The sequence below is a fragment of the Natrix helvetica genome, assembly GCF_964273705.1.
Source record: "Natrix helvetica genome assembly, chromosome: 4".
Taxonomy (NCBI): Eukaryota; Metazoa; Chordata; class Lepidosauria; order Squamata; family Natricidae; genus Natrix; species Natrix helvetica.
In genome coordinates, this window is record NC_138550.1 from 51,681,240 (window position 1) to 51,692,700 (window position 11,461).

The 11,461-nt window shown below is 36.3% G+C and overlaps 1 protein-coding gene across 1 annotated transcript in view; it reads left to right on the forward strand.

The window, feature by feature from the left end:
- USP16 (ubiquitin specific peptidase 16) overlaps nucleotides 1-11,447 on the forward strand; it is a 23,979-nt gene extending 12,532 nt beyond the window's left edge. The window contains exons 9-18 of the mRNA XM_081951486.1: nucleotides 727-814; nucleotides 1,485-1,560; nucleotides 5,428-5,519; nucleotides 6,046-6,102; nucleotides 6,872-7,033; nucleotides 7,391-8,063; nucleotides 8,980-9,074; nucleotides 9,446-9,532; nucleotides 10,925-11,075; nucleotides 11,183-11,447. Of these exons, the coding sequence (XP_081807612.1) occupies nucleotides 727-814; nucleotides 1,485-1,560; nucleotides 5,428-5,519; nucleotides 6,046-6,102; nucleotides 6,872-7,033; nucleotides 7,391-8,063; nucleotides 8,980-9,074; nucleotides 9,446-9,532; nucleotides 10,925-11,075; nucleotides 11,183-11,307 (1,606 nt within the window). The 3' untranslated portion in view covers nucleotides 11,308-11,447. The remainder of the gene's footprint in view (nucleotides 1-726; nucleotides 815-1,484; nucleotides 1,561-5,427; nucleotides 5,520-6,045; nucleotides 6,103-6,871; nucleotides 7,034-7,390; nucleotides 8,064-8,979; nucleotides 9,075-9,445; nucleotides 9,533-10,924; nucleotides 11,076-11,182) is intronic.
- The last annotated feature ends 14 nt before the right edge of the window (nucleotides 11,448-11,461 follow it).

Below are 11,461 nucleotides of genomic sequence, written 5' to 3' on the forward strand. Positions count from 1 at the left end.
CAGATCCAAACGAGAGAGAAAGATTTGGATCAGATCAAAAGAGTTAGCAAATCATTTTATTTATTTTGTTTTATTTACAATTGGCTTAAACCAATATTTGAATCTAATTCAACATCAGCTTTTTATCCAATTATAAGAATGGACTGGGAGCTTAAATTTTGGGAAAGTATTACATACTAAGCGAGCATGTCCATTTAAGAGAGATATCTGTATGTAGAATGTATTATAGTTTACACTCAATGTCTTAGTCATAATAGTATTATATTGTTTTTTAATATGCTAATTTATTTAAATGTTATAACTTTAACCGATCAGCTAAATATTGAAGTGAAGTTATCATACATACATACATACATACATACACACACCACACACCTTTTTCAGACAATTTCAAGATGACAATTTACTTATAAATATATTAAGGTTTTTGTATTGTATGCATTTAATAAGGAATCAATGCAGCATTTTAGAAAGATATGCATAAAATTATATTGTGATTCTCTTTTTAAGCAATATTTTTCTGACACTCAGATTATATCAGGAATAGTATAATGAAATAATCTGTTTCATAATTTCAACAGTATTTGTTCTTATAACACCTGATTTACAACCCTGCCCTCCATTGTTTGGAAATATTAAGTTAATGTACGATTTTTCTGTACCATTTTTTGCTTTTTGTAATAGACAGCATTGCACTTTCCTTAATCTGTGCATATTTTACAATAGAGCAACACGATTCAAAGGATATCAGCAGCAGGACAGCCAAGAGTTGCTTAGATATCTATTGGATGGGATGAGAACTGAAGAAATCCAAGTAAATATTTCATGATGAATCATTATTGTAATTTTATCCTGAAAGACACATTCTTCTTTATATACAAAAAAGATTAATGAGAATGAAACTGTCAATTATTTCTGAAAATCAGCTGACAAAATCTATATATTAAGTAATTGAAGTCTTTAAAAAATGGATATGAGCTAGGCTTCAATTTTGTACATATTTAATGGATCTGTGATTCATGTTGGCTAAACATGCACAATTTTTGTCATTCTAATTAAGAAGAATGCTTATTGAACTTTTATGTACAATATAAGCAATACTTTAAATATAATGGAACATTCTCTTAATCATTCCCAAGAAGGACTACAATAAGCCATTGGCCGATAAGAAAGTTATTTAATCCTCCCAAATCTGGTTTGTACAAAAATATGAGAAAATATTTTGATGACTTTATTCAGGCTATCTCATTTTCATTCCCCATCCAGCTCCTTTAAATCTTCCTCAGAGAATTGGAGAACCTTCAAACTTGTTACAAGTACTGAGTAGAAAATGTAGAATATCATTTTTGTATATTTATTTTGCAGATGCGCACTAATGCTAAAGCTACTATTTTCTATTGAATAATAAACTTATCTATGAATAGTATTTCTCTTCAGCAAATACAATTGTTTCACTAAAAATACTTCATTATATTTATTTCTAGAGAACGAGTGCTGCAATTTTTAAGGCACTGAATAATTCTGACAAAGAAAATGAAGAGTTGAAAAAAGAGGTTAAAGGTAAGTCAGTCCTATCTTATCACCATTTGCATATTTTAAGTGGAATCTTTCACTTTTGTGGATGAAATGAACTTGTCTTTCCTTGAATGAGAGTTATTTTAAAAACTGATATTCATTTAAATAATAGTATAATAATAATAATAATAATAATAATAATAATAATAATAATAATAATAATAATAAGTTTGAATTTATTAGCCGCTCCCTTTCCAAGTAGGACTCGGGGCGGCGTACAATGGAGCATATAAAACATAGAGGATGTATAAAAAGCACATAGACATACATACAAAACACACATACACATACACGGACACGGAGGAGGTAACAAATTACATCATATAGACAGTTAAAAATCAACATTAAAATACCCCAATTGTAAGAACCCAATATGCAATTAAAAATTTAACGTTTAAAAGACATTTAAAAAACAGTTAGGAGGAATAAGAGAAATTACGATTGAGCCAGGCCAGATAATTGAAAGAGGTGGGTCTTCAGCTGTACACGGAAGGAGCGGAGATCAGAAGTAATCCTGATGTCACGGGGGAGGTCATTCCACAGGGCTGGGCCCATCACAGAGAAGGCTCTGCTCCTGGGTGTCGTCCCCCGGCACTGTTTGGCGGACGGCACCCGGAGAAGTCCCTCTCTGTGTGAGCGAATTGGTCGTAGGGATGTGTGGGGCAGGATGCGATCCTGCATGTAACTAGGCCCTGTGCCATGAAGCGCTTTAAAGATCATAATCAAAACCTTGAAACGCACTCGGTAGACCACAGGAAGCCAGTGCAGCTCGCGCAGGAGAGGTGTTACAGGGGAGTATCTAGTCCTCCCCATAATCACCCGCGCGGCCGCATTCTGGACCAACTGTAGTCTCCGAGTGTATCTCAAGGGAAGCCCCATGTAGAGAGCATTGCAGTAATCCAGGCGAGACGTCACTAGCGCATGGGTGACTGTGCGTAGGGCATCCCGGTCCAATAAGGGGCGCAATTGGCGCATCAGGCGGACCTGATGGAACGCCCCCCTTGCCACGGCTGTTACATGGTCATCCATGGACAGCCGGGCATCTAGGAGGACGCCCAAATTGCGCACCTGTTCCATGGGGGCTAGTTGGACGCCCCCAATGGCCAGAGATGGAAGCACCTCGTTGAACCGGGAGGCCGGAAGCCACAGCCACTCCGTCTTGGAAGGGTTGAGTTTTAGTCGGTTGCCATCCATCCAGACCCGTACGGCCTCCAGACACCGGGACATCATTTCGACGGCCTCATTGGGGTGGTTCGGGGTGGAAATGTATAGCTGAGTATCATCAGCATACAGATGATATCCCACCCCAAAACCACGGATGATCTCGCCCAGCGGTTTCATATATGTGTTGAACAGGAGAGGCGAGAGCACCGATCCCTGTGGCACTCCACATGTGAGTGGCCTCCGGGTCGAACTCTGCTCCCCTGCCAACACACGTTGCGTCCGATCAGAGAGGTAGGAGCCAAACCACCGTAAAACGGTGCCCCTGACTCCCAGCCCCTCTAGCCGGTGCAACAGGATACCATGGTCGATGGTATCGAACGCCGCCGAGAGATCTAATAGGACCAGGATAGAGGAACAACCCCTATCTCTGGCCCTCCAGAGATCATCAACCAATGCGACCAAGGCCGTCTCCGTGCTGTGCCCGGGTCGGAAGCCGGACTGGCGCGGGTCTAGATAATCATTTTCCTCCAGGTGACGAGGGAACTGCTGTACCACCACACTCTCGACAACCTTCACTAAAAAAGGAAGGTTGGAGACTGGACGATAATTGACTAGGTCCGTTGGGTCCAGGGAAGGCTTCTTGAGCAGGGGCCTCACCACCGCCTCTTTCAAGGCGGCCGGTAGGGACCCCTCACCCAACGAGGCGTTCACCAGGCCCAGGAGCCAGTCGCGCGTAACCTCCCAGGATGCCAGTACAAGCCAGGAGGGACACGGGTCCAATAAACATGTGGTGGGTCGCAGACGTCCACGCAACCTGTCCAAATCCTCGATGGCAACCGAGTAATGATGTAAAGAGTTCTATTAGATAATATTCAGCTAGCATAATTTAGGGTTAAACTTCTCTCCCAGCAATACTTTGTTACGTTCAGCTTCCATATACACCTGTCTGTTCTGGCTCCCCTCCACGCCTGTGAATAAACCAGAACACAGGCTTGGCTGTTTGCCACTATTTAATTACTGAGATAACGAATCATTTGGCTGAGGGCCCAGACAACTCACATTCAATAGATTAACTCTGCAGCAACCCAGATAATTCAAATGAAGCAACATAGATAGTCCAAACGAACAGACATGGCTAGAATACACAGATAGATTTTCGTAACTACTAATTCGAACGGTTGTTTCCTGCAAATGTCCCCTCCCAATGCCTCACCTATAATCTCTCTTGGGAGGGGCCAATCCACAACCACCTGTGCTTAATCATCTTCTGTGAGTCTGCATACGGAGTTGCTGCTTCCGTTTCTCAGCCCTTCTCAATCTAGCATCAGGGACAAACTGCCTTTGATCCTCCCCACTGCCCCATGCCTCAGACGCCTCCTGGTGGCCAACCAGCCTCTCTGGTCCTGGCTCTGAGTATGAACCCTGCACAGGGTCCTCCACATCGTCCAGGACAGACTCATATGGTTCCTCGCTATCCGAGTCCATCAGCAGCTCAACCGGATCCTGCTGGGCCACAACAGATAGATTATCTGATTTGATTTTAGCATTTATGTTATGTGTTGGTATACTTGTAAATTTTGAATTCTTCCCTTGAACTTAATGTCTGCAAGAAAGACAAAGTTGCAAAGTTAATTAATCTACAATATGAAGTTTGTCAATTGTTGTTATGTTTATTTTTTGTTTGTTTCATTTGATTAAATGGAAACTGAAGCTTGTATATATGTATACAAGTAGACTTTTAGCCCCACAGTTGGCACTGGCAAATCTGTTACTAAGCAAAGTGGTCACTAAGTGGGAAATCTCTGATTATAACTATGCTTTCCTTTTCACACTCCACTGCCTTTTGGAATGTTCACCCCAGGGATTTTGAAACTAAAATTGACAAGACTAATCAGTTTCACACTTTCAGCTTTTGTTGGCTTCCTAATCACTTCCCTTGCCCTTCCAGTGTGGAAGGGATTATGAGAGAGGACACAGGCATAGAAAATGCGGGACATACATCAAAAGCAGTGCACTAGCATTGGCAGTCATGAGCCAGCTAGGTGTATTCTCCATTGTAGCCTCTCTGTTCTTCAAGTGGGAAGGCAAGAAAAACAACAGGCAATGAGTACTGACTGTAATGGTGATCACATGATAGGGACAACACTGTAGTAACTTGAGAAAGTCATTGAATGAGGCAATTGGTAAATGAGCACTAGCTGTATTTGATTATTTTAAGATACTCAGATCTCTAGATTTCCTCACACTAATTCTAGGTTTTGTTGTTTTTCTTAAGCAACAGTCTTAATATTGCATAAAACATTGAAAAGATTTTCAAAAGCAGCTACTGCTTTTGAAAAAAAATGTTTGGATACAACCAAATCGTTGGGCTCTCTGAAGTATCTCTGGACACTGGAAAAACAGGAATATAGGGGCATCCTACAGATATGTTGGACTATATACTTTTATGACTTGGCAATATGGCAAAGATACTGTAAACCAATACATTTTAGGGCACAAATTAAGAACAACATTTTATTAGAGGCTATTTACTATATTTTTTTCAAATATAAAATTCTTACATTCACTTTTCTGTATAGATACACATCTATACTGAAATATACATTTTTTTCTACCAGTATAGCAGTGTAATCATTGGTTAAATGAAGATTAAAATGTATATTGTTGGTATCTTGTCTTTTATTTTAGAATATGAAAAGAAAAAGCTAATGCATAGTTTTGTGGACCGCATTTTTGGTGGCGAATTAACAAGTACAATCATGTGTGAAGAGTGTCAAACAGTAAGTGATTTTATATATATATTTATATATATGTATGTATGCATGCATGCATGCATTTATGTGTATATAAATTTGGGGGGGCAGTAATACTAGCTAATGTCACTACCAGGGATCTTCTCAAATTATCTTCTTCTGACAGGGTGCAACATTGTGCTACACTATAAAGTGACTTGGTGTGATTGTGTTAATAAAGACTAAACGATGTTTGCGTGAATCTAAGCAATCATGGCTTATTCAACACAAATAATGCAAATCATAAATATATCAGTGTCAAAGTTCTGCCCAGGCATAATTTTAAAAAGCTCAGAAGCTATAGTAGTTGCTATGTAGGACTGTCCCATGACTAACAGGAGCACAATAAATAAAACATACAAATGTAGTAGTCTCTTTAAAAAGAGTGTAAATGCATATTTTCAAATTATTAAAGTATATGTAAAGTAAAATTATGTTTTTATGTACCCTGTTATATATATATTCTAGTCTCTGAAAACAGACTTTTTTTTCTTTTTGTAAATGTTCGTTTTAGGTTTCTTTGGTACACGAACCATTTCTTGATTTGTCACTCCCTGTCTTAAATGATCAGGTAAGTAAAAAAAGTTTACCTTTAGATGATAAAATTCAGAGTTTGTTACCAAGATACTGAAAGCATGAGGAAATGACCAGTTTTCTGCATGTCAAATAGTCAAGTGCAGTATTGAAAGAGTACTTTTGTCTGTTCTTTGAGTACCCAACATATTATAAATGAACTTGAGAAAAACATATGGCAACAAATATTTTAAGATTTCATTGGTTTGAAGAATATTCTGAAGTTCTTAAAAAGTAGCTGCTGACTTTTTCTTTCCATTAAAGAAAAAGTTTTGTGCCTTAAGTAATTTGAGAATCTTCAAACTTCAGAAGTTGTTTTCTGTTGTTTTCTCTCTTCTCCTGCTACAGTAACGGATGTAAGAAATGTCCAAATTTTGATATTCAATGCTTATTTTCATTAATGGATGAAAAGTATTTGTAAAACTGGTAAAAAAAAAGTAGGCATGTCTTTTGTGTGTAGATTTTGATGGATTAAAAAAAAACAAGCCACACTGAGCAATAATCAAAAGAATATTGGCTATTTTTTTCTGTATTCCTTTTAATAACAGTCAGAACTCTATATTAAAATATATGGTAGAATTGGCTTTGTACCCTCTAACCCAGGGGTGTCCAAACTTGGCAACTTTAAGACTTGTGGACTTCAACTCCCAGAATTCCCCAGCCAGCAGAGCTGGCTGGGGAATTCTGGGAGTTGAAGTCCACAAGTCTTAAAGTTGCCAAGTTTGGACACCCCTGCTCTAACCTATCTATAATTATCTTTTTTTAAGAATGGCAAGAAAAATAATGTGAAAAAATCACAACAAAAAGAAATTGACAGTTGTGAAGAAAACATGGAAAATGAATGTTACGTGAAAAAAAGAGATGAGATTCCTGTTACAAGTAAGCATCTACAGAAAAAGACAAAGAAAATGGCCAGAAAACAAGCAAAGGTTAGTAATCATAAGGATAGGAAAGTATAAAACCACGCCTTAAAGATGGTTTATAAATGGAGTTGAAATGTTGCTTAGCATTTTCCTCAGCTATGTTCTAATTTGGATATTCACTAAAGGAATGACAAATTCATATTTGAATGTTATCTATATACAATGTTTTATAGCTTTGCTGAGAAATATGAAGTCCATTTGATGCAATCATATTGCTTGTAACTCACGTTAATTCTGTTTCTAATTCATACATTAGTTCAATTTATTCCAATTTTAAAGACAATAATAGTGCTTATATATCTTCAGGATACATTATGGTTAAGTATTCTTTTGAAATGATTTTTAATGTATTTTATTTGGCAGAACCAACGTCATCAGCAGAAATTTCAGGAGAAAGTTATTCATCTAACAGATAGTGATGTCACTGAAAAAACTGAAGCTAATCATGATTGTAATAAACAAACAATAGAAAGTAACTCTGACATAAGGTGTCTGAAACCAGAAGAGGAAGTGTCATTAAACACATGTGAAGAGCATTGTGTGGATAAAAAATGTGTAGATGAGCCAGAAAGTACAGTTCAAGTACAGATCACAGAAAAACATGTTGAAAATGCAGAGAGTTGTGATCAAGAGGCAAATAATGAAGTCAATTTGGATGTTTCTATAAAAGAGTTTGTTCCCGCTACCGAGTGTGTCAATAATGATTTGCATCTTAAGGAAGATAAGGATGAAGAAGATGACGATATTATCAGTGACTTCAGCAAGTTATTCCTGGAGGAGGAAGAGCCGAGTGATGATACAGATAGTTTGCATGAATTTTATGGTTTTGAAACACAAACATATGAAGTAGTAAATGAAGATCCAGAAACAGCGTTTTGTACTCTTGCAGACAGGGGTACTGTAAACATAGAAGAAAATTCAATTATTCATTGCTTGAATCAGTTTACTCATATTGAGAAACTTTGTGAAAACAACAAATTGCTTTGCGAAGTGTGCACTCGGAATCAACTTTGTGGAATCAAGACTAATAAAATAAGTATGTTAAAATTGTTTTTAATCAATTTATTGAATTATTCAAAATTCAATACTAAATTCATTTTTCTTATCAAGACATTGCATAAGACCAATTTCTTGTTTTAATGGAACTGGATAAGAAGTGTTATATGTATGACCATTTTATAAAGGGATAAAATGTTACTGTCTCATTGTCATAAGTATCCCTAAAGAAAAACATTGCTGGTTTGAAGTGAATATGACTTGAGTATAACTTTGAAAACCCTGAGGGACTGTACGGCAAGACTGAGTGGAATTCATTGTTTAAATGTTTATGACAATATGTTTCATTCTTTAGTTGGAATAAGTGGACTCCCAGCAGCACAGGTAGAATTGCTATGAGGATATATTTTTGTTTTTGCCAAGTTTTTCAGATAAAAAATAACATTCTGAATAATAGGTGCATAATATTTTTGAATTTTGTATGCCCTGTATCTGTATAATAATGAAGCAAACAAAACCTAGAACCTAAGCAAATTTCTCTGAGCGATATATTTAAATTTGAGAAAAGCAATAATTGAAGAAATCAAAGATGGCTTTCTGCTTTCCGATCTGTGCCTGATAATATATCTTTATTTATTGTAAGCTATGAAAATATTTACATACTATTTTGAACCTATTTTGAAATTATTAGCAAAATCCTAAATTACCATAAATGTCAAAGAAAATGACAGAAACTTAGCAAATGATTCAGTCTTGGTAAATTTTTTCTGGATTTTATAAAACATGAGCATTTGCTTTTTCATTCTCATAGAAATAATTGAGGCTGAATGTTCAGGTGTACAATGCTGGACATTCAAAATTATGAGATCTCATATACATAGTAAACCTAAACAATTGCATAAGAGGTAATATTACTGAATTTTTATTAAGTCATTTGTTTTTCCTTTTTTCCCCAGATGCCAAGAAATATGTATACACTAATGCCAAAAAACAAATGCTTATTTCTCTCGCTCCTCCAATTTTAACCCTCCATTTAAAAAGATTTCAACAGGTATAATTAATGACTTAAATTCAATTATCTTAGTTTAATGCCGCTTGTAGGAAGTGATTAAGAGAAGCATCAATATATTGGACATTCTTGTTTATTGCCGTGTGACATTTGAACCTTAAAATAACTTAAATTTATTACTAGACCTTTTGCCTTTAAGAATAGGGTGGGCTCTTTTCCTAATTTTCTAGGGTATTTATTTCTGTAGTTTTATGTTGGGTAGGCAGTTGAATGATTTCCAGGTGCTTGGGATTACAAATTCCAGAGCCTTGACATTATCAATACAGGCCGGAAAAACTGGGTGTTACCTTCTGGACTGTATAAGCTTATTGTTGAGCTTTGGTTTTACTTTGCATTTTCTGGTTCTTTTCAAGGCTGGATATAATCTCCAAAAGGTAAACAAGCACATATCGTTCCCTGAAGTTATGGATTTGGCTCCTTTCTGCTCAACTAAGTGCAAGGTAAATAATAAAGTACTCTTATGTTATTTCCATTATTAATTTGACAGCTATATTACATGTTACAGTTCACAGCAGGTAACAAAGCAGCTGAGTGGGATAAGTACTGTTTAGCATTTGATTAGGAGACTGATACACAATGTTCCCTTGACTATATGTCAGAAAGGTGGAAGGCGGGCAGAGGTTTTCTTTAAAGTTCAAGATGTTCCGATTCCTCAGAGGTGTATAGTTGTATGCAAACTGATTTGACCAAAAGTCCCCGATCCTTACATGGAATTGTAACTTTAGGCTGACTTCCGGAACTAGTAAAAAATGTGGTGTCAGATTAACAAACTTCTTTGCTTTTATTTCTAAAAATGTTAACAATCTTGACAATTTTGACAGGCCATTTGCCTAATTGTATGTGATTCTGACTTCAGTTACAGCCAGTTTGGTGTAATAGTTAAGGTAGTAGGCTAGAAAGCAGCAGCCACCTTAGCTGAGTGACTTTGTGCACAACCCATCTCTCAGGGTTATTATGGGCAAAATGAAAGAAGGAAGGTATGTTAGATATGTTCATCACCTTGAGGTATTTGTAAAAATAATAAAAGCAGTATACAAATAATTTCAACAAATAAGGCAATAGACTAGAAATCATACTAATCTTCAGATTTTGATAAAACGACTCAACAGTGAGATGATACCTAAATTTGAGAAATCTCAGTGGTAACACCAGATTTGAAACAAAGTTCTAGTGAAGAGGTAGAACAGAATGTTAATAGATAAGGAATACAGCAAAATATGTATTGTATAAGATTACCTGAACAGAGGAAGGAAAAGTCAAAGAAAGTATTTGATCTTAAACAAAAACAATGAAAAACATTGATATTTACCATCTTTTTTTTTTTTATAAAGAACTCAAGGTGGCATTCCTTCCTACTTTCCCCAAAACAACTCAGAGGTGGGTTGGGCTGAGTAACTAGCTCAGTCACCCAGCCAGCTTTTATGCTTTAAATGGGATTAGATCTTGCAGTCTCCTGTTCGGGATCACACTTACTTCCTTTTAAGTTCACCTTTGTATCTTACCTAGCCATAATTGTTTTTACTTACGGATCTCAAAATGAATATGCTTAATATTCTTTTGCACTCAGCAATACTAAGCTTGCTTTTGTTTTTTACTAAAATATACAACTTTTAAAGAAACTAAAGTACAAATGTCTATGGAGATTTTCAGTCATCCAGGTCATAGTTGTCCAAAGGTGCTTTTTAAAGTGGCAACTGGACTTCTTCAAAGAAAAAAATAATAAGTCCAGTTGACTCTTGAAAAAGCACCTTCGGGCAAACTAAAGTACAACTTTTTATTTTTTGCTGGCAAGCAACAAGGCTACTTCAATACTCTTGATGTTCCTTTTACAGAACGTAAGAGAGGGGACTTCAGAAGTGTTGTACTCATTATATGGTATTGTGGAACATAGTGGGACTATGAGATCTGGTCATTATACTGCTTATGTGAAGACAAGTACCACCAGCCAACTTTCTGATCTTGTCAATGACAAAATTCAACAAAGTAAGTAGAAAGAATTTACCCTGAAAAAATATTTTGAAATTAAATTCCTATGAGCCAGTTGAAAACTAATAAGAAAAATTTCCTCTTTTTTTAAAAAAAAAAATCAGCTTCAGAATCGGAGTCACCCAGAAGAGAATGGTTTCATATTAGTGACACTCATGTGCAAGCAGTATCCCCATCCAAGGTCTTGAAGTCACAAGCATATCTTCTCTTCTATGAAAGAATATTGTAAACTGGAAAAGTACCAACGTAGGAAAGCTTCACCAAACGTTTATCATGTTGTTTATTTTACTTAAATCTGAATTTAAACATAACCTGAATTTGTATGATAGAGGGCATGTTTTTTGTTCCATAAACTCACATCATTAATTTTTTTTAAAAAAAAT